Source organism: Aedes albopictus, chromosome 3 (assembly GCF_035046485.1).
Source record: "Aedes albopictus strain Foshan chromosome 3, AalbF5, whole genome shotgun sequence".
NCBI lineage: Eukaryota > Metazoa > Arthropoda > Insecta > Diptera > Culicidae > Aedes > Aedes albopictus.
In genome coordinates, this window is record NC_085138.1 from 30079881 (window position 1) to 30104387 (window position 24507).

General features: G+C 43.3%; 1 protein-coding gene across 13 annotated transcripts in view; it reads right to left on the minus strand.

Moving 5' to 3' along the window:
- The window catches only part of LOC109419134 (AP-1 complex subunit gamma-1), a 176709-nt gene extending 152674 nt beyond the window's left edge, over positions 1-24035 (minus strand). Inside the window, exons 1-2 of one of the 13 annotated variants that reach the window (XM_062856830.1) lie at positions 23888-24035; positions 15389-15978 (exon numbers count right to left, since the gene is read on the minus strand). In XM_062856830.1, the coding sequence (XP_062712814.1) occupies positions 15389-15444 (56 nt within the window). In that variant the 5' untranslated portion in view covers positions 15445-15978; positions 23888-24035. The other 12 variants (XM_062856838.1, XM_062856835.1, XM_062856831.1 and 9 more) reach the window with 12 other exon arrangements.
- Between the last annotated feature and the right edge of the window lie 472 nt (positions 24036-24507).

The following is a 24507-nucleotide window of genomic DNA, read 5'->3' on the forward strand; positions in this document are numbered from 1 at the left end:
TGCCGATGCGCTCTTGCGTCTGGGGATACCGGAGTACCTGTACAAGATTCTCGAAAGTTACTTTCAGAATTGAGTACTAGTTTACGACACGAAGGTGGGTCGGAAGTGCTTTCACATAACCTCAGGAGTCCCGCAAGGTTCCATCCTGGGTCCGGTGTTATGGAATGTCATGTACGACGAGTTGTTGAGGTTAGAGTACCAAGTGGGAGTAGAGATTGTCGGATTTGCCGTCGACATTACGCTCGAAGTCTACAGTGAAACGATCGAGGTGGTGAAATTGGCTACCGACCACTCGATCATGGTTGTGGAGGCGTGGATGCGGTGCAGGAAACTGGAGTTAGCTCACCGCAAGACTGAGGTGATGGTTGTTAACAACCGGAAGTCGGAGCAGCAGGCGGAGATCAGTGTAGGTGAGTGCATTATCCTTTCAAAGCGCTCCGTCAAACACTTGGGCGTGATGATCGACGAGAAGCTTACCTTCGGTAGCCACGTGATACCGAGGGTAGATAGTTGGATTAATAGGCGTCATGGGGAAGTTACATTCCACCTGACACAGGTCCTTTCAGGTCATGGTTGCTTCCGACAGTATCTACACCGTTTCGGGCATGCGGATTCTCCCGAATGCCCAGTGTGCAATGGTTTAGAGGAAACGGCGGAACTCGTTTTGTTCGTGTGCCCGCGTTTTCGCACAATGTGTGACCGCTTGCTTGCCACATGCGGGGAGGACACAACTCCGGACATTTTGGTCCAAAGGATGTGTAGCAATGAGGTTAGCTGGAACGCCGTTTCAACGGCTATTACCCACATCGTCTGGGAGCTACAGAGAAGGTGGCGCGTGGGCTCAGAGAATGGCTAGTTCAGATGCGGTACAAGAGGTGGTCCAGGAGTTCGGAGTAGGCTTCGTAGGTCATACCGATGCCCTGCGGTCGAGATCGACCCTTACAGCGAGTAAGTGGCCGCGGAGAGGAAGTTCCGATAGCGGTGCTGTCGTGGCGTCGGTCTACTGGGTTGGATCCGAGCCCGCGGTTGGAAAGGGGTCCCCGGCAAGGGTCGGGGTGGGTGAGACTCTGCTGTCTGCAACCTTCGAGTGCATCTGATAGGGCCTGAAGGGTAGAGATACCCTTCCTTTGCGGGCAGGTCAGATCGGGTTGCACGTGGGCATCAGTTCTTGATGTCTGCCAAGCAGTTGGGCACGAGCGGGGTCGACCCTGCCCGCCTTCCGAGGATAAAGGGAGTGGTGAGGACCACTCAGGAAACTGGCTAAGCGCCAGCATGCTACCATGATGGACTCTCCAGACCGAGTTAACGATGTTCGTTGCTGCAGGCTACGCAGCTAACCTTGAGGGTGCGATGTGCACTAGCCCCTCTCTGGAGCAATACCTTCTTGGTGGTTTCGGAGAGACGAAGGGTTTGGCGACCATAGGAATGTGTTTTAGTAGGTCGAGGAGAGAGTAGTCCTGGCTTTTACTATTGTTGTAGAAGACGGCCTTAATTCCACACTACCCTAACCTTCCTGTTAGGGTGTCTGTTGAGCGGATTTCCCCCCTAAGGTTTAGAAGGAAAAAAGGGGGTAAGATGTCACGTAATGACGACCTCCCTCTGTCCCGCTTTTTCGTATCCTCAATACATGCATTGTCACCCTTTAACAGACCCCCCCCTAAACGAGGGTCGTCATATTTGAATGGCCCCTAGCATGGATAGCGTAGGCATCAACAGGCATCAACAACCATGCGCCTCCATGTGGTCCTAGCTCGCTGCGCACCACGTCTTCTTGTACCGATCGGATGACTCTCGAGAATCATTTTAGTCGGGTTGCTATCCGACATCCTGATGACGTGACCCACCCACCGTAGCCTCCCGATTTTCGCAGTGTAGACGATGGTTGGCTTTCTCAGCAGCTGATGCAGCTCGTGGTTCATTCGCCTTCTCCAATTTCCATCTTACATCTGCACTCCGCCGTAGATGGTACGCAACACCTTCCGTTCGAAAACTCCAAGGGCGCGTTGGTCCTCTGCACGTAGGGTTCATATTTCGTGCTCATAGAGGACTACCGGTCTAATCAGCGTTTTATAGATAGTTAATTTCGTGTTACGGCGAACTTTATTCGATCGTAGAGTTCTGCGGCGTCCAAAGTAAGCACGATTTCCTGCCACAATGCGCCTCTGAATTTCTCTGCTGGTGTCGTTGTCGCCGGTCACCAGTGCACCCAAATACACGAATTTTTCAACCGCCTCGATTTCATCACTGTCGATATAAATTCATGGTGGCGGGCGCGGTGATTCCTTCCTGGAGTCTTTTGTCATTATGTACTTTGTCTTCGACACATTAATGACTAATCCGATTCGCAAATAGCAATAATATCAATATCATCAGCGAAACCTATCAGCTGAACGGACTTCGTGAAAATCGTTCCACTCGTGTTTATCCCGCTCTCCTAATTACACCCTCTAAAGCAATGTTGAACAGCAAATACGAAAGACCATCACCTTGCCGTAGCCCTCTGCGAAATTCGAGGGGACTCGAGAGTGTCCCTGATACTCGAACTACGCACATAACTCGATCCATCGTCATCTCGACAATCGTATCAGTTTATCCGGGAATCCGTATTCGTGCATGATCTGCCATAGCTGTTCTCGATCGATTGTATCATACGCCGATTTGAAATCGATGAACAAGTGGTGTGTGGGCACGTTGTATTCGCGGCATTTCTGCAACCCCTGGCGGATCGCGAACATCTGGTCCGTTGTAGCGCGTTTACCCATGAACCCATTCTGATATTGCCCCACGAACTCTCTTGCAATCGGTGATAGACGGCGGCATAAAATTTGAGAGAGTATCTTGTAGGCAGCGCTCAGTAGTGTGATCGCGCGATAGTTCCCGCAATCCAACTTGTCGCCCTTTTGTAGATGGGATACACTATACCTTCCATCCACTCCTCCCTCCGTTAACCTTCTTCATGTATTAGCTGACGATCACCCCGCTGACGTAGTGCACGTTCAGGGGTAATAATGATCCCAATGCACGACGAGGGTTAATACTTCCTCCCAGGGTGCAAAATGTTCATAGTCATTGACTGAAAACAGCTCGAATTTGAATGATTCAGCACTAAATATTCAAAACAAACAAATTCATTTTCGCTCTCCCTCTTCACGCAGTCAGTCAATTCGTAGTCATTGAATATGAAGCCAGATGAATATGAAAAGATCTGTGTAAAGCATCGTTAAATGTAATCGAAACGTTAATATTTTATCAGCAATTTAACACTTTGTAAAATATTCATCGACTTTCATTCAGTTGACAAACGAGTATCGAGCAGCTGAATATGAATATGCAGGAAAGTGATTTCAGCTAATCTGCTCGAAAATTTTGCGCCCTGCTTCCTTCTCCCAAATCTTGGTAATACCCCAGTGTAGTGCTCTCACCAGTGCTGCTCCACCGTATTTTAGAAGCTCGCTTGGTAGTTGATCTGCTCCAGCGGTTTTGTTGTTTTTCAACCGGTCAACCTCCTCCTCAATCTCTTGGTCACCTTCGGTGCTTGCAACGTCGCCATAGTTTTCAACACAATTTTGCAATTTTTAAAATCAATCATATTAAGTTCAAGTGCGGTTTGACATTGTCAAAATGGAGAATGCAACAAATACTGAAGTCGAACAGAAAATGAACGCGTTCTGAAGAAGCAAGATGATGCAGAGATCATCAGTGACACCGCTGGAAGCCGCAGCAATTGCTATCAGTAGCACGATACAGGGAGAGCTCCAAGGAAATCTACAGGAGCTAGGGCGTTCGAACCAACGAGTATTCATACCGACCTCGAAGAGCAGCGTTGCTTAAGAGTCGGGTCTTGGTCAGGTGAGGAGAAAGGTGAACGAACTGTATGTTTTTTTTTAAGGACAGATACAACATGCACCAGGCAGAAAGGCGAGATGATCTTCGAGCCGAAGAGAGATCCAGCTAGCAAGAGCTTGGCTATACAGGAACTTGTCGCGAAGTCCCTGTGCAGCGATTGAAGCACCAGGGCTCTTTCACAGGAGCCGGTGATCGAGTCTGGAAGGCACCCAAACGGCGGCGATTCGTCTACCGGTGGACACTGCTAACAAGCTGGAGGAAATCGACAAGATAACCACCAGGCGAGAAGCTGTAGGAGCCCTGATAGATCCGCATTGTGCTGGAAATGCGGCGGAAGTAGCCACGTTGCTCGAGACTGCAAACCGAAGGACGGAAATGATCATTCGGCGGGTGGCTTCCAATGTGCGATATATAAAAAGGCAAAAGGCAGACCAACAATGACAATGATGGAGATGACGCAGGTGAACCTAAATTACAGCGAATCGACAACAGAAACCAAGTGCGACGTCACAATAATTGCAGAGTTGTACCGAGATTCTCTCGATAACGATAATTGGGTGGTGGATGAAGGAATGATGGGGGCAACCCTAGTTACAGGCGGATTTCCCATACAAAAAGTAGTGGCTATGTTATCGCCAAGATGAAAGGTGTCTTTTCATGTCACTATTATGTGGCCCGAGGTGGGCCCATGTGCAGTATATTTGGATGATGGATCTATTAACCGATAAGTTTAGAAGACGAGTGTCGGTTGTTATCGGCGGGGACTTCAACGCTTGGGTGGTCGAGTGGGGAAGTAGGCTGACCAACGCAAGGGGTTACAGTCTGGTGCAAGCCCCAGCGAAGCTGAATGGGTCAGTGTGCAACGAAGGTTCCATGAGTACATTCCGTAAGCATTTCCGAGAATGCATCATTGACGTGATGTTCTGTAGCCCGTTGCTGATGTACAAAATAAACTGGAGAGGGAGCGAGGAGTACACGCACAGTGAACATCAGTCCATCCACTATAGCAGCGTCGGTCGGCAGATCTCCTCTTTGCCGAGCACCCGGGTAACTTACGAAAGGATGTGGAAAACGAAGGAGTTCTACAAGGACCATTTTGACGAGTCACTTCAGATAGACAGTGACATGCTCGCTATGGTCGTTGTGGAGCTAGCTGAAGCAGCAGTGAGGGCTTGTGATACTACTATGCTGAGGAAACTTGAGCTGAATACCAGCCGGCGTTCAGCATACTGGTGGAATGAAACGCTCAACACGCTACGTGCTGCCTCTGCCTGTCTTAGAGCCAGAAGACAACTTTGAAGAGAAAGATCTGAAGCGAGTAGAGAAGAACGCTAGGCGATTTTCCGCTAGGACAGGATCACTTTCAAGCGAGAGATTGTACTGAGCAAGGCGAATTGGTACAAGATCAAGGGCCTAACGACGCCAGATTAAATGTGCTCTGACAAGCTGGAGGTAATTGTGCACGGACTCTTTCCGAACTACAGTCTGACCGCATGGTCATCTACACCGTACGTCACCGGGTAGAAGTAGCTGCCAGCGAAAACCGGGTGTCTAACGAGAAACTCCTTACAACAGCCAAAGGACTCAAAGTGAAGGCTCCTGGTCCGGAGTGTATCCCAAATATGGCGTTGAAAGCGGCGATCGTGGCGATGCCAGACATGTTCAGATCAGCGATGCAGAAATACCCGACGGAGAGCTACTTCCCAGACATTTGAAAGATCCAGAAGCTGTTGCTGCCAAAACCAGGCAAGCCGCCAGGTGTCCCAGCATAATATCGACCGATATGCCTGGTGGGTATGCTTGTCAATTTGTCTCCAAAGTCGCGATAGAGCGAGCGAAAAGACGAGGAACCAAAGCCGTAGCCCGTCAGCGCTATTCGGCTCTCGAGAAGGAAGTGAAACGCTCATGTAGGCGGTACAAAAGAGCGAGGGCGGACTCCCTAACCGACGAAGGTGAGAAAACCGCAAATACCGGCGACATCTCCTCTACGATATCTCACGCCGTCTTACGCGGCCAGAAGAAAATAACAAGTGAATAACATATCAAGGTATTTATCTTAAATACTACCATACCTTGATATGCCCTTCATTAGGTGGTAATAAGAGGCAAAATAACAAAAACGAATACCAAAATTTTGTATAAATAACACCTAGAAAATAACAAGTCTTGTTATTTAAATAATGAATGCATACCTAAAATTTCAATTGCTGTATTTGTTATTCCAAAGTTATTGAATAACAAACTAATAACATTTCTTGTTATTAAATGTTTCATATGTTCGATGACTTCATGATGTAATAGCAAATCTTGTTCTTCGGTTATTTCCCCTACTAGCAAATGCTACATCAATACCAAACTCTGCTCAAATACCAACAACTGTTATTGTGATGTTCTCATGACATTTCGTACAATAACGCTGCAATAACAATTTTTGGTATTAGAGCACATGTTGCTCTTTGCATGGTATTTGTAAGGTATGCCGTTCTGCTCGGGTAGTGGGACTAAGATGAATGCTACGACGTCCGTGAAAGACACATCTGGATAGCTAGAGAAGGAATTCAGATGGATGACAGACAAACGAATATTGATTAAACTGTGTTTTATAGGATCCAACTTACGACGAGTGTCCAATGAATAGCTTCCAACGCGTATTTATGTTCTACCATAAAGGGTGATACGATCAAAATTTGGTCACACTTTTTTTTCATAACTTTAGACTGCGTACACCAAAACAGTTGATTTTTGTATCAGTAATGCTACATTATATGTAGCTTATACCATAAAATTTTCGTCAAAATCGATTAAGTATTGGTTGATATATACCTACCTTTTAAAAATTTTGTACCAAGGCGCTCCATAGTAAATTTTCGGAAATTTAAGGTCAGTAAAGCACAATTTTGATTATAGAACTACCAATACTGCACCGATTTTGATCAAAATTTTACAGTATACATAATACTATTATGAAAATATGTTCTTAGTAAAATTTTGAGCCATTTTGTATTTATACTTTCAAAGTTGTAGCAGTTTGAATATGAAAAAACTGACCGGGTGCCACTTAAGCTAATATAACTTTGTAACGGCTGGATCAAATTGAATGAAATTTTTACACAACATTTTGATAAGTATACTTCACATACAGAAAAATTTTCATTGAAATCGGTTAAGTATCTTTGGCTCTATAAATAAAACAGTAAAAATGTGTTCTTATTTGTGCACAAAATTTTAAAATTGCAGATCTCAGGGTTCAACAATATCTCCGCAAATACTAGACCGATTTTGTTGAAAATTTTATGGTATAAGCTACATATAATGTACCATTACTGGTCCAAAAATCAGCTGTTTTGGTGTACGCAGTCTCAAGTTATGAAACAAATTGTGTGACCAAATTTTGACCGTATCACCCTTTATCACAACTATGAAAAGCACACGTTGCTGCAAAGCAAACGGCAGCCACATTTTGTTGCCTCAAATGACAAAAGTCTCACATTTCCCACCCACTCGTCTGGCGAAAAACCGGAACTGCACCAATTCATGCATTTTAGATAAAGCTGTTGAAATCTCATCTTCTCAATTTTCCGCTTTGCTGGCACACTTTTGGCAGCTTTTGCCACATTGCTCGTGGTGGCTGGATGGCTGGCTGGCTGGCGTGCTGGTTGATGCAACTGGTGAAGGCGGAAAACGGATTCGTGCCTACAGCAACGACACCGAGCCATTTGGCATAGTATCCTCTTGTGTGAATCTGTGCCAGCATCATCGGTGTGGCTTTGACATATGAGCCTCTACATTCGTGACTCGTGAAATGGTTTGAATGGGGAAGTATGTTTCGTTTGAAGAACAAATAGAAGGGTGCACAGAAGTACATTGATTTGAAAACGTTATAAATGATGTTTTAAAATGTGGTAAGTATAAAAAGTTATTCAAGATATCGATCCCATATTTGTTGCAATCCATATCCATATATATTGCCACATCTTGGTCTCAAAAATTTCATGCTACATCACACACTTGTTATGGTACACTTGACTATCACGCCGAGGACCTGGGATCGAATCCCTCTCCCGACAAACTCGCAAAATGTGAGTTCTTCCTTCGGAAGGGAAGTAAAGCGTGGGTCCCGAGATGAACTAGCCTAGGGCTAAAAATCTCGTTAATACAGATAAAAAAAAAACTTGTTGTGGAATTTCGCCAATTTTGAATGCACTGCTACTTCTTGTGGAGACTTCATCTCACAATAATTATCATATACAATCCTATTATGTATTTTAGAAAAAAAAAAATGGAAAACAGTTGGAAAATTTATCAAAATCCCCGCCAGAGGGTTCATATTTAAAATCGTTTAGGACATCACCCTGAAGCACCTGTTTTCCTCACATTTAATTAATCACAATTTCCAACACCCACCTTTCTTTCGGCGTAAACAAAGTTCAAAGCGATCCTCCAACACTGACTGCTCAAACTCCCCTTGTTGTTAAGCAGCAATTTTCAGTCCTCCAAAGCTCATCAAACATACGCAGGCCCCGTAATTCCCGCTCTAATTTAGGCACTGAACCGTGGAGCAAAACAAGCCTACGGTAAAACCGCGTTAATGCCTAAACACTCCGAAACTGCTCCGAACCATCCAGCGCGGCGTGGCGTAAAGATTGTTTGCATCAGTCTCTAATTTTTCTCCTTCACCGGGATCTTCTGGGTGGGTTGGGTGTGAGAGGTACCACCAGGCAGGAAGTTTGTTTTGTCCCAAGGATTCGTGCGCTCGCAACAAAATGTCGTGAGAATAAGGTCGTCACGGGACAAGTGGTAATTATGGTTTCAGTTAGCAGTAGCAGCTCCAGCGCAAACCTGCTTCGAGGTGTTTGTTCTTCTGGGTACCTACCTACTCGGAACTTCTAGAGAGGCGGTTGGACGGAAAGGATTAAGGGCGTTTTGACGCAGATCTTTGGATCCCGTATACCGCCGTCGAAGCCGATTTCATATTTCTATGACTATGGTAAGCACGAGGTAAGCAATTACTAGGAACATACCTACTAATCCTAGGAGGTATGAGGCGGGTTTGGTTCGACATGATTCAATTAGTGGCGTTGCTAACTTTATTTCCATACGAAGCTTGAGCTATTGGTGGAAAAGTTGAAAATTAAATATCATTAAGTATAGCCAAGTAGAACGTACAAGTTTAATATGAAAATAGCTTACCGGTAAACTCTGAAGGAAGTAGTGTTGAGAATAAACGTAGATGAAGGTAACCATGATTACATTTTAGGTACATACGACTCACTTCGGAGAATTTTCCCATTTATCCTTCCCTTCCCTCTTATTCATGCTTTTTGAGAGCATGTGGACTCCACATTGTGGGGGTTGATGAATATTTTGCGAAACTAAACTAATATCACAAACTGCTACATAGTATGTAATTTCGTTGCATAGCTGCATAGGAAGCATGAAAAGAATGTAAACAGTGCGCACTTCTGGAAAAAATGATACACATTCAATATTGGTGCTCAACGGAACTTTATGATTTCATGAGTAAAATCCCAGATTAATCCACCTAGTGGTGATAGTGCCTTTCTCGTCAAATATGTCCTCATGAATTTTTCGTCGACGTTAACCAAAATGTTCCTGAATCCTGAAAACACTTCATATAGAAAAGCAACAATTTTAACAAAGCCATCATCGATTTTCGAAACTTATTGATGATACATATTCCGATGTTATGTTCATCAGCAAAACAGAGCTGAAAAATATCAGACCTCTCAATTGACTGCTTGATCACCTTAACCCTAGTCGTGTATTGGACCCCATTCCATCCACTACGGCAGCGGGGTGGGCGTCAGCTAATGCATGAAGAAGGTTAACTTTATTCACAATCACAGATCGCTTTGTGATCTTCGCCAATATTAATTTCAGCACACTTTAGGTTATATTTTATTATCATTGGTAACATGATTCATGTAAAATTTGACCTTCCTACGAAAAAATGCAGAAAATGTAAATTTTCCATTTAAATTTTAATCGCAATGAGAAGAGTGAGGGCTCAACCAGCCGCACCCAAATTATGAGCTATAATTTTAGAAGCATAAGGAGATTGAAGATTGAAAAACTGTGTAAGATGATGATGCGATTAAATTATATTTTTTCCCTAAAACGTTGATCCATTCTACTATACATTTTCACCGCAGGAATCTGAAATGGTGTGATTTGAAGAGATCGCTTTGGTCACGATTTTGTTCTCTTGCATATATGAAGACTTTGACCATTTCTTCACTTATAATCTTACCCAACGTTTACATGCTATCAAAAAAGCCACAATTTGATTAATCGCTTTGACATTTATTTTGTTCACTTTTATAATTCCGCTATTTGATGTGCAGCTGAAAAGCCAAAAATTAATGTGATCTGAGACAATTTCTTGTTGACCGTTCATCAGATTATCAAAAACGCCACTATGGTTTAGTTCCCTTCTATATTTTACCATTTCCGACGCGTTACTCGTCTTGTCACCAGTTCTGGAACACTACCGATTCTCCCAAATATGGTCTGAGATTATTTGTTGTTTGTTTGTTTGTTTGTTTATTTTCGACACTTTACACCAGAGGTGCATTCATGTCGTTAGATTATTTGTTGATTAACCGTTTATCTTGTTACTGAATAAGTCACTGATATGTCGCGTGTATTGGTTCTCTTATACATTTGACCATTTCTGGCGGGACACCCGTAATCGGTTCCGTAACACACTGATATGGCTTGCGTCTTGAAACTGTTCATCATTTTGCCTAAAAAACCGTGATTAGTGCTATCGCATGCATGGGTTTGGTGTCACTTCCGGCCCGGAACCGGTTGCGGAATACTACCGATAGTCTCTGAAATAGTCGGAACCAATTTGCTTGCTAAAATTTATTAGTTCATCAAAAAAGCCATGGGTTTGGTTCAATTTTATATTTAGCCGCTTTCGGAGGGAAACCCGGAACTAGTTTCGGCACTACTGACAGTCCATAATGTAGTCTTAGCCTACTTCCTCAATAACCGGTCATCAAGTTGTCGAAAAAGCCGTGATTTGATGTGCCGCATGCAAAAATTTTGTCAACTTTTATATACGGCCACTTCCGGCATAAAACCCGGAACCGGTTCCGGAACACTACCGGTTCAGATATGGTCTGAGACTGTTTTCTTGCTAACTGTTCATCAGGTTATCCAAAATGCCGCAGTTTGTTGTGTTTTTTATATTTTTATGTATGGCCCCTTCCAAGGGTACTGGTCCGGAACACGTAAATGGCCATAACTCCAGAACGGCTGGACCGATCCGAAACATTTTTAATGGGAAACAATGGGACCAGATTCCGCGTCGAATGAACCGTCGGTCATTAAAATCGGTTGAGGTTTACTTCCAAAAAGTGATGTGAGTTTTTTGTACACATACACACATACACACACATACACACACATACAATCACACATACAGACACACAGACATCACCTCAATTCGTCGAGCTGAGTTGATTGGTATATGTGGCTTGACCTTCCGGGCCTTCTATCAAAAAGTCGTTTTTGGAGTGAACATATAGCCTTTCCAGTACACTTAGTGTACGAGAAAGGCAAAAAGATACATACTCTCCTTCAGTGCTTTCATGGAAAAATCAGTACTGGTTACCCAAGGTATCCAAATTTCAGTGCCCCCTTTACAGATGTGACCCCAAGGAAACTACTTTACTATTGCGCCTAATTAAGAATTATTCTGGGAAAACCCTCCCATCCATTATTGTTTCGCGAATTTTTCGGTAATTGTCGCGAAATGGGTATTCTTGCTGGAGTTCCTTAAGGCGAAACTGGAAGCATTTCCTCACTGTGTCTGTGGCACACACTTAAAACTGGGAGGCGTTACGCCAGTGATGGCAAAGCATGCTTATCACGGGATGAATCTTTTGTTAAATTCCAGGTGAAAGTTTTGGAAAAATCTCTGGAAGAAGTCCTGGAGAAATTACACAAGGTGTTAAGATGAAACCCTACATGAATTCCTGAAGGAAACCAGTAAGTTATTGCTGTTATTCTATGGCACAAATTTCCCAAATAGAGGAGAACGTGCCTCTGGAGCCGATCTACTGAAGTTATTGCTGTGAAAGACTCTAGAGGAGCTCCCCGATAAATTCTTTGAGTGATTTCTGAAGGAATTCCAATGCAATTCCCGAAAAATCTCTGTTAGGATTCTTATTGGAATTCCTGGTGAAATCCCCGGAGGAATTCCTGAAAAAGTTCAGGAGGAGCATCTGGAGCAACTCCTAAATACACTGTTGAAACTCCTATATAGATGAATCCCAACAGCAATGACTTTTAGCATTTTTCTAAGACTTTTATTTGAAAGTTCTCAGCAAGAAATTTTCGAAAATCTCGGCAGAAATTTCTGAAGAACCCATGAGAAATACCTTAAGCATTTTAAGAGATTTTTGAAATTGAAAGAGAAACCCAGGAAATCCCTAAAAGAAGTCTTATAGGAAAATCCTGTATAAATCCCCTGAAGAGTTACAGGATGAATTCCCAAAGAAATCTCAAAAAGAAATTCTAAAAAAAAAAACGTTTGCAAATCTATATATATAAAAATGAGTTTGAAATCCCTTTGAGGCAACAAAACTCACGAACGGATGAACCGATCGGCATGACTCTTGCATGGTTCAATTCGTATTCATGGTGGCTGTGTTTATATGTACGAAAAGTTACGAAAATCAACTAAAATAGTAAGAAAATTGCAAAAGTACTGATTTTTTATGAGCCGGGAACAAATTCAGCGTGATCAAAATTAAATCAATCTAGAGTGCGGTGATATTTTGAGCTCAACAGTTGTCAAACCACCACAACCGGGCAAGACAAAGTTTGCCGGGCCAGCTAGTTCCTAGATAAATCCTTGAATGAATCCATGAAGTAATTCTAGGAGGAATCATTGCAGAATGCATTGAATGCATCCCTAGTGGAGCTTCCTTAGAAATTCCTGAGAAAAAAGGAATCTCTGTAAGAAGAACCCTGCGAGAAATATCCGGTGGAAGTTTTGAAGAAATCCTCTGAACTTCTGAAGCAATCCAACAGGAAATCTACTGCATACACCTCAGCAAAAAGTGCGTGTAACAATTCCAGCAAGGGCCGTTCATAAACCACGTAGACCAGATTGTGGTCATCTCCGATCCCCTTCTCTCGTATTTTTTGTTTATAAGTACAAATTTTTTACAATTGTTTAGAGCGCATACATTGACCAGACCTGCTCTACTGACTCCCCCCTAAGTCTTCACGTGATTTGAAAGTATCTGGAGGCACCCTTGGAGGCATTTCTGAAAAAAAAAAAGAAGCAAATTTTGCATTTTTTTCTCGTATAGGGACGAGATTCAGTTGAAGAAGTGTTTTCTACCCCAGCGTCAACTGTTTGAGAATGAATCATCAACAGCAACGCTTGCCGTTTGTACTGTTTCAAGAGCATCTAAGAAAAATAGTCTTTCGGCAATTTGAAACGATAATAGTTTAAAAGGTGGAACAGAGTTAGACCATGTTACGGCCCACGCTTGGTGCAAAAGTAGCACAAATATGTTAGTTTGAATAATATATGGCTGTTTTCGAAAGTTGCGTTAGATTTGTTCGTAACGTTGTTTGTATGTTAGGGTGGATCTAATTTTGAAAAATCTCTCCGGAATATGTCTTTCCAAGTGAAAAGTGATCTACTGATCGAAAAAACGGTTTAAGTGGAATTTATGCTAGAGCAAACATTCGAAAAATATTTCAAATTTAATTTTCAAACATATTTTTTTAAACTAAACGGTGTTTCTATAATTCTCTGCTCTAGCATAAATTCCATTTAAACCCATTGCGCCATCCCTAAATATCAACCGAAATCGTTCATTTTGCAGAGCTCACTTCTTTCGACCAGTAGATCATTTTCTATTTGGGAAATCATATCCCGGAGAGAATTTTCAAAATTAGCTCCCCCCTTGATAACAAAACGGTAATGCAGAGTTTTCAATTTTATTGTTAAAAATCATTCGATAGTTGGAAAAATTACAATAAATCGGAGAAAATTGGGTCCATTTTGAAACTTCATACATTTTGTGTGGGATGAAAAATTGGGGAAAACTTTAAACCTCATTTATTCGAAAGTGGGTTTGGGTTTTTGTCACTTACACTCCTTTGCTTCTAACCTCCCCAATAAATGTTTTTACCCACCAGATCATAATACGCCAGCACAGTGCACCGGATACATCTCTCTCTGTGGGTGTGAAATACAATGATTCGTATGCAGAAAATCCACGCACACATTTGCTTGCACCCTACTTAGACGAGATAACTTGTTGTTTACATTTTACCGATGAAAAAAAGTGAATTATTCAATTAATTGAGCTGTTTTTGCTACATTCTGCAGCAGTGAAATCCAACTTTGAAGTGCTACAGAGCTTTTGTGGGGTGTGAATTGGTGAATTGGTTCAATTAGTGAGTCAGGCGAAGTGAAAAATAAACGGTGATGAAGATTAATTCGGCTAGCTACTGCTTTGATGTGGTTGCCTTCGTCGTACGCAAAATGAGAAAAAAAAATCAACTCGTACCTAAGTGGAGTGAAACTGAAATGTGAAATTTCGCGTAATTATTCGAATTTCATTTCTTCTGGGGCTGGTTATTGATAGTCTCCATCTTTTTGCTTCCATCTGATGAGTTGGAATATCTGTAAAAATTATCTATTTCCTGTCTGATATGTTTTCTACCCTATCTCTTGAATCAAAAGATCTCCACGCGCACTAAATGGTGTGTTTTCGAATGTTCTATAAGCCGATCAAGTGAGTAATTGAAACTGAAAAAGTTACAGCTGGAAAACCGGTTATTCTTGAAGCACCCTAAACCAATTAAGGAAATGTTCTAGACAATTCTCAAGTCATTGAAATGCATTCAAAATTTGCAAATACGCAATTTCATCTTCGAATGAGTGTTATCAGTTTTGTACCCTTTAATTCCGCTCTATTTTACTTATCTTTCAAAGGATAAGCAAAATAGAGCGTAATTAAAAGATAAAAAACTGATTACACTCATTCGAAGAAGGTACTCTGCTTAGAGGGTCCGAAAAGTCGGTACAAGAACAAAAATTAATGTTTTTTTCTTGGAATTGGAGCATTGGATAATTTAGGAAAGAAGAGAAAAGTATGTCATTAAAACCAAAACTGTATCGCGCAAATGATAAACATAATTTTGAAATCGCTACGTTGTGGAAATAAGTATCACACGTTACCACTTACTCATAGCTGTTTATCAGACCCAGACTCTTATCGTGCCCTGATAACGCTCCGCTGCTTACCACACGTTGTTTTTCATTCGTGCCAACCCACCAACAGCAACAACAACAACGTTCGCCGTCGTAGGTATTTCACACCGCACAAAAGCACAGCAGGCCACGCTCAAATGTCAACACGAAAGTGAGTTCCCTTCCCGTTTCCCCAAAACCCCAGTTTCCCCTATGAACTCTAACATTTTCAGGTTTGTATGTTGCAATTGTCGCTGGTGGTATGTAATGATGCAGTTTTTTTTCACCTACCTTCGATTGTGCTCCGGTGGCAAAATGCTCCAGTCCGATTCATAGTAGGGATACATGATGGTCTGGGTTCCGTGCGTTGATTACGCGCGAGTGTTTCCGGGATTTTTTATCGTTTCCTTGCAATTACGACTGCTGGTCCCAGTTGAAGGTGTCGCTGGTTATAATGCACGGCGACGTCCCAAAAAACCAAAAACGTGGCCTTCTACGCTATCACAAACTGGTTCACTCTTCGCGCCCGCGCTGCACTCGCAAATAAATTGAAACAAGCAGGCTTTGTATTCTCGCACTTGGCCGACCTTCCGGCATCCAGCAATAATGTGTCTGCGCCTACTATTGGCAAATAGACCCGGTGGACGCTTTTTCTTAATTATTATTTCTTTTTTTCTCAAGGCCCAGTCACACCACCTGTATTTGTTCACTTTTCCGACACGGCTGACAAGTGCGCGGCACCAAAAACGAACGCTACGTTGTGAATCTTCTTCGCTGTTTGTATTACTGCAGATATGCTGTTTGGTACATTTCTGAGGATGCTATATCGGTTCTCCGGTGTTCTTCACAATGAGGCTTAACTGTGTGCGGGAAACGTTTACCTTGAGGGAGAGGTTTCAGGGCAAATTGATTTTTTGAATAATTTATGCAGATTGAGCGCTTAGGACCGGATGAAATTGCTTTCCTTGAAAATATATGAAACTAGGTGTATCTGTGTAATGAAGATTTGTGTACGAGTAAAGCTGGAGCAGAAATATTAACAAAGGTATCCATTGTAGGCAAGTGTTTCAAAATATCAAATGTTGCTTTGCTATTGATTCTTTGGAATGACGTCTTCTAAACACCGCTGAAAATACAATTTGATAGAAGGCAGTTCAGAAATTACGGTGTGCGTAAGGTATGCAAGCATCTTATAGGAGATCCGACTAAACTGTAAATAATTAACTCAAATACAGATTTTGGCCACATTCCATCACAAATCATGGTATCTTGATGTCAAAATCGGGAAAGCACTGTATTCCATATTCTTATTTTCTGTTATTTTCTATTTTATTTTCTGTTATTTCCTGAATTTGTAGAGATTTGTTGCTTTATGTAAGTACTTATGAAAGCAATCATAAATCGTGAAAAACAGAACAAGGAGAACAAATGTTATGTCTTATAGCAGCACATTGTCCCATTTACGGTCTACACTTCTCCCCTCAAGGCAATAAGCTGAATCCAATAAAGAAGGTTCATTTTCCGCACGAACATCTTCCACCGGTTTCTGCTTCACATTATCCACCAGTTTTTCCCCATTGATTTCCATCGACAGCCTGCGCACTTGTAGCATCGCTTCCCATTGATCTCTTCTCCACACTGGCTGTGTTTTCCTTGATTATTCCGACCGCACCATACCGTTTCACTTCTTCACATCGTCTGCCCCCTCCCAGAAAAGGAGCATAGAACAACATCACTCGCGACACCCCAACTACACGTAGAAAGGTGGCAGCACTGGCACTGGCACTGTAATCATAGCACGTGCCTTCCTTTTAATTGAATCTGACCGCGCGCGCCCTTCTTCGTGCCTACACACAGCTTGTGGAGCACTAATTCGGTTGGCTGCGTGGCAGGCTGTACCTGCCTTGTGATAAAACATTTAACCACTCTCTCATTTGATTGCATCGCGACGACAACGGGTCCTATTCGGATAACTACAATGCGTCTCCATCTGCCGTGAATTCGGGTGACACTGGACAGAATGATTACATTCATTCGTGCTGGAGGGGTCATATATGACCCCAACATAGAAAATGCTGTAAAAATTTACCCATTCGATGAAACAGAGTACTGTCCTGGGCAAAGTTGTCGCAAATTGAGTCCTCTATTAGGAAAAAATGGAAATATTCGTATTCGGGACTTCATTGATAACCTAGAACATCCTGAACACCATGAAATTTGGAAAACGAAATAATTGACATACCAGTTCTTCCAAAAGATGAACATGGATGTGGGTTACGTTTATATATATTTATTAAGCCTTCGTCAAGAATATCAAAAGGTGTTTAATATTCTGGGATGTTCTAGGAGTTCCAAACTGTCCTATAGTGAAGCCCTTCAAATCTACAAGAATAATTCTATGTATTTTTGCCACAAATAATAGCATTGCATAACCAACTGGGATCCGTAACATCTACAATGTCATTTATAGACACTATAGGGATATTCCGGGTCAGCCAAACTACCTTGGAGTTCAGAACTTCAGGTCTACATTCGTAACAGTAGCCATATCTGTTATACTGCGTAACGTTGCATAATCAACCGCAGTTACTGGAGCAATCTGTTTAGTACTGTAGTTGGAGGAAATGCCAATGCAGAACCCGTAGCTTCCGGGAAGGTAAGCCCAGCTCCCTGGGTTAGTGGGTTGGTGTCAGGCCCTGCGAGCCAGCCGTAAAAAAGACTAGCACCGGAAAATCAACAAGAGAACAATGCGACCCGATACCAATGGCGACGACCACAGCGACGAAAAGGGACTTGCGATTGGAAGCTCGGTACGTGGAACTGCAGATCTCTCAACTTCATCGAGAGCACCCGCATACTCGCCGATATACTGAAGGACCGCGAGTTCGGAATCGTAGCGCTGCAGGAGGTGTGTTGGACAGGATCCATGGTGCGAACGTTTAGAGGTAATCATACCATCTACCAGAGCTGCGGCAACGCACGTGAGCTGGGAACAGCTTTTATAGTGATGGACAACATGCAGAGGCGTGTGATCGGTTGGTGGCCGATCGACGAAAGAATGTGCAGGTTGAGGATCAATGGCCGATTCTTCAACTTCAGCATAATTAACGTGCACAGCCTACACTCCAGAAGTACTGATGAAGACAAAGACGCATTTTACGCGCAGCTCGAACGCGAGTACGATCGCTGCCCAAACCACGACGTCAAGATTATCATAGGAGATTTGAACGCTCAGGTAGGCCAGGAGGAGGAATTCAGACCGACGATTGATAAGTTCAGCGCCCACCAGCAGACGAACGAAAACGGCCTACGACTCATTGATTTCGCCGCCTACAAGAACATGACCATTCTTAGCACTTTCTTCCAGCACAGCCTCCCGTATCGTTACACCTAGAGATCACCACAACAAACGGAATCGCAAATCGACCACGTTCTGATTGATGGACGGCACTTCTCCGACATTATCGACGTCAGGACCTATCGTGGCGCAAATATCGAGTCTGATCACTACCTAGTGATGGTTAAACTGCGCCCAAAACTCTCTGTTATTAACAATGTACAGTACCGGCGGCCGCCCCGGTACAATCTAGAGCGACTGAAGTAACCGGATGTCGCCACCGCATACGCGTAGAATCTCGAGGCAGCGTTGCCGGATGAGGGTTTGCTCGATGTGGCCCCTCCAGAGGACTGCTGGAGTACAGTCAAAGCAGCCATCAACAACGCAGCCGAGAGCACTATCGGGTACGTAGAACGGAGTTGACGAAACGATTGGTTCGACGAGGAGTGCAGAGCGGTTCTGGAGGAGAAGGATGCAGCGCGGGCGGTAATGCTGCAGCATGGAACCCGACAGAATGTGGAGCGATACAGACAGAAGCGGAAGCAGCAGACCCGTCTCTTCCGGGAGAAAAAGCGCCGCCTGGAGCGGAGTGCGAGAAAAGGGGACTGCTGTGCTGTTCACAGGAAACACGCAAGTTCTACCAGAAGCTCAACCCATCCCGCAAAGGCTACGTGCCGCAAGCCAAAATCTGCAGGGATAAGGACGGGAGCCTCCTGACGGACAAACGTGAGGTGATCGAAAGGTGGAAGCAGCACCTCGACGAGCACCTGAATGGCGAAGAGAATGTAGGCACGGAGGACCAAGGCAGCGGAGGAAATGACTATGTTAGTGACGGGAACGAACCAACTCCCACGCTGAAGAGAGTTAAGGATGCCATCCACCAGCTCAAAAACAACAAAGCGGCTGGTAAGGACGGTATCGCAGCAGAACTCATCAAGATGGGCCCGGAAAAGTTGGCCACCTGTCTGCACCAATTAGTAGTCAAGATCTGGGAAACCAAACAGCTACCGGAGGAGTGGAAGGAAGGGATAATCTGTCCCATCCACAAGAAAGGCGACAAGTTAATGTGTGAGAACTTTCGAGCGATCACCATTTTGAATGCCGCCTACAAAGTGCTATCCCAGATCAACTTCCGTCGTCTTTCACCTAAAGTAAATGAGTTCGTGGGAAGTTACCAAGCCGGTTTCATCGACGGCCGGTCGACAACGGACCAGATCTTCACCGTTCGGCAAATCCTCCAGAAATGCCGTGAATACCAGGTCCACACGCACCACCTGTTCATCGACTTCAAAGCGGCATACGACAGTATTGACCGCACAGAGCTATGGAAAATCATGGACGAGAACAGCTTTCCCGGGAAGCTCACCAGACTGATAAGAGCAATGATGGACGGTGTGCAGAACAGCGTAAGGATTTCGGGTGAACTATCCAGTTCATTCAAATCTCGATGGGAACTACGACAAGGTGATGGACTTTCCTGTCTACTATTCAACATCGCTCTGGAAGGTGTTATGCGACGAGCCGGGCTCAACAGCCGGGGTACGATCTTCACGAAATTCAGCCAATTTGTCTGTTTTGCGGATGACATGGATATTATTGCTAGAACATTTGGAACGGTGGCAGAACAGTACACCCGCCTGAAACGCGAAGCAGCAAAGGTCGAACTGGTGGTGAAAGAGGCTAAGACAAAATACATGCTGGTAGGTGGGACTGTGCGAGACACGACAAGCCTTGGCAGCAATGTTACGATAGACGGGGATACTTTCAAGGTGGTAGAAGAATTCGTCCACCTCGGTTCCTTGCTAACGGCGGACAATAACGTGAGCCGTGAAATACGGAGGCGCATAATCAGTGAAAGTCGTGCCTACTATGGTCTCCAGAAGAAACTGCGGTCAAAAAAGATTCACCCCCGCACCAAATGTACAATGTACAAGACGTTAATAAGACCGGTGGTTCTCTACGGACACGAGACATGGACGATGCTCAAGGAAGACCTGCAAGCACTCGGAGTTTTCGAGCGACGGGTGCTAAGGACGATCTTCGGCGGCGTGCAGGAGAACGGTGAGTGGCGGAGAAGGATGAATCACGAGCTCGCTGCACTTTACGGCGAACCCAGCATCCAAAGTGGCCAAAGCCGGAAGGATACGGTGGGCAGGACATGTTGCAAGAATGCCGAACAACAACCCTGCAAATTTTGTGTTTGCTAACCATCCGGTTGGTACAAGAAGGCGTGGAGCGCAGAGAGCACGATGGGCGGATCAGGAGGAGCGTGATCTGGCGAGTGTTGGGCGTGACCGACGTTGAAGAGCTGCAGCTGCAAATCGAGTATTATGGCGGCAAATTGTTGATTCAGTATTAGGGGTAGGCGGGGCAATATGGACACCCTAAGGTTTTTGCCAACTTTACCTGACAAGATGTAAAAAAAGTTTAGATTTTTGATACATGTATCCTTTTAAAGTCTATTTAGCATCTATTGCATACGGATGCTCACGAAGAAAAATGATTTATCCACTTCAAAAAATGTTTTGAAAAATGTTAGTTTTTCATGACCGTCTTCAAGCATACGGGGCAGAATGGACACCCCCATGGGGCAATATGGACACCATGAGACTTTTACGAATTTCGTACATTATCTACACCTATAAAGTCATTTCATTACAAAACAACTATTATGGATGAATAATACGCCGAAGTAGTTCATTTTTGTTCAGTTAATTTGAATTCAGGCTGTTTTGGATAAAGCTTCGTTTTTGTCAGCATGTACAGCTGTGCCTAGAAAAACTATTTTCCACTTCTGTCGTTTTTTGACCAATTTGTTTCACCCTATGTCTACTATAGTGAACATTTAACCGAAAATATACTGAAATCGAAGAATTTGGTTGGTTTGTGATTGAGGTTATATTTTTCCCTTGCCGCTTCTTTCAAAAAGGTGAGTGTCCATTTTGCCCCGGCAGCAGAAGACATTTCCAAACTTGATTTTTGATATAATAAAGAAGAAAATATAAACATGTTAAGCATGTAGATACAGCAAAACTACTTGCATGTATTCTAGAAATATCAGGTTTTAATCGACCTGCAATAAATTAATCACTAAATCTTATTTTAGATGGTGTGAAAATTATAATTTCTATGCACAAAAAACGGAGGACGCAACTTTTTCGTGTAAAATCAAGTATAATTTTAATTTCGAATGTTTATTTCCTGAAACTACGTTTTAGACAAATGGACTATATTCTCCATTCATTAAAAGTTCAAAAAAGTTCGCATATTTCAAAATATTGAGGGTGTCCATTCTGCCCCGGGTGTCCATAATGCCCCGCCTACCCCTATCATGAATTTGATGTTAACTAAATAAATGAAATGAATGCACTCAATGAAACAAATTAACCTTCATCCAGCCAACATACATTTTTCACCTTTGGAAAAGCACAAAAATGGTCATAACTTTTTTGTTGCTCGATGGTTTTTAATGAAATTTCGCATCTTCCCGAAAAACTCTTCTAGTTTATGATGCCGGGGACATGGTTGCCTGGTCCACATGGTTCCGGAGTTATTCCGGATTGTCTTGGGGTACCAAAATTGGCCACATACTTTGCGCAATGTATATCTCAAGATCCCGAAGAGGTAGAAGTGTAGCGTCTTCGGCGAATTTGTTCTGCAGGGGAAGAACTAACTAGCAACGGCAACTTTGGTTCGCGATTCGGCCGCTGGGCGGCGCCAGTGTCAAAAATGTTCAAACCTTCATATCTCAGAAACCTGATGAGATAGAATGATGCTGTCTTCGACAAAGTTCTTCAGCAAGCTCAGAACTGTCTGATAGTAAAGTCTTTGGTTTGGGATTTATCCGCTAGGTGGCGCCTTGTGTCTGAAAAATTCAAACACGTATATCTCGATACCCTAATGAGGTACAAGCATGCCGTTTTCAGCAAAGTTGTTCAGCAGGCTAAGAACTATCTGGAAATGGCGTGGTTCGAGAATCGTCCGCTAGGTGGCGCCAGGGTTAAAAATGTTCGAACTTCTATATCTCAGAATCCTGATAAGATAGAATGATGCCGTCTTCAACAAATTTCTTCAGCAAGCTAAAAACTGTCTGGTAGTTGAGTCTTTGATTCGTGATTTATTCGCTTGGTGGCACCTTGTGTATAATATTTAAATACGTGTATCTCGTTTCTCTAATGACCTAAAAGCATGGCCTTTTCTGCAAAATTGTTCGGCAGGTTGAGATCTATCCGGCAATGATGGCGCTAGGTAACACCAGCAATCAAAACATTCAAACAATTTCATCTCAAAAATCGGAAAACCTCCAGCCACTTGTTCCGAAAGTTAAGAGAAAGTTCCGTCTAGTATTAAGAAAATACTTGTATGAACGAACACGCTGATGAACAAGAAGTATTCCTTTTTCAGCATAGTTGTTCAGCAAGCTAAGAGCCATTTGGCAGGATAGTAGACGGTCGAGTTGTGAAAATTTCATTAAAATCCATCGAAAAATAAAAAAGTTTTGGCCATTTTTGTGCTTTTTCGAAGGTGAAAAATGTTCGTTGGCTGGATGAAGGTTAACAAAAACTAAGGAAATCAATCATCGATACGACGCCATTTATTTATTAATTTTGGTTGTACCTGAGAGTAATCAACATACTTTGAGTCATGCAGTTGTGTTGATGTTTAGACACGATGGAAACGAAATGAGCAGAAACAAAATAAATCGAGTCGATTTTCCACGTCTAAAATTTATAACTTTTTGTGTGGTCGATTTGTTCTAAGATGCCCTTCTCTTCTCTGGCACTAGTGTCAGACATTGCTCGGATAGTGTATTTATAATTCCTGAAATAGTCTATAAGTCATCCTTGTCATCCTTATCTCGAGCTGTCGTGGATAGTGGAGTCGAGGACGTGGATGGGACAACTCTCGATCTTTGAAGGATATAGTAAATCTTATCTGAGAATCAAAGAATAGTTTCAAAACTCCGCCCTTTGGTGATCCACCTGCGAATTTGTGTGACTTGTTTAAAGGGTTGATAACGTTGCTGCTATTTAGATCGTTTTTCATTCACCTACAATATAGTGCCCTAAAGCACCCAAATTCACGGTAGCATTCTTTATTCACGCGGGAAATTGATACTTGAACTTATTCAATCACTTTCACCCAGCTGATCCTGATCACCCACTCTATCCTTTCAATGCACTTTCACGCTCGATGGTAATCCAATCGCCGGGGAAAAACTGACAATATCTTCCACTCCACTCACATTCAGCACCCGTGGAAAAAACGCGCGCCGTTTTTCCAATCGAAATTTGTCTGCACTATTTCCGGTTTGCCTTCCGAATGAAACAGTCCATTGCGCTGACTTCCCCCGCTCAGTTGACGACAACCAACAACTGACTCCCGGTGACTCACTAACCGTGTTCGAAAACGTTTTTATCACGACGATGATGAAGCAGGTACCCAGCACCTACCACACTAGATTACAGGCCGCCACGACGACGAGCGGGCACGACTATACCGAAAGCACCTGCTAAACTTTTAGCAAAAGAGCGCACACAGCGACGTTGGAGCAACGATCCTTTCCGGTTGGCATTCAGTTTTCCACTGATTGTGGCGCGACAGTTGCAGAACTCGCAGCTCTGCTTTGGGGGTGGTTGGTGCGGCTTGATAGTGCCGCCAGGTTCGTCATCGTGTCGGTCGTGTCGTTTGACCGTTTTCCCATGGTGGTGTAGGGGAAGATGGTTCAAATTGTACTATTCTTAAGTTTCCAGCCTAAATCATTGGTCTGTCTTGTAGGAGACTGGGATTTATAATGTACTAGCTGTCCCGGCAAACTTTGTCTTGCCAATCTTGAGGTGGTTTGACAGTTTTTGAACTCATTCAAGCACCGCACTCTAGATTGGTTTAATTGCGATCGTTTCGATTTTCTTTCCAGCTCATGCAAATTCAGTAGTTTCATAAACTTTCTTCATTTTGAGTCGATTTTCGTAACTTTTCGTACATATAAACACAGCCACCATGAAGACGAATCGAACCGTGCAAGGGTCGTGCTGATTGGCTCACCCGTTCGTGAGTTTTGTTGCTTCAAAGG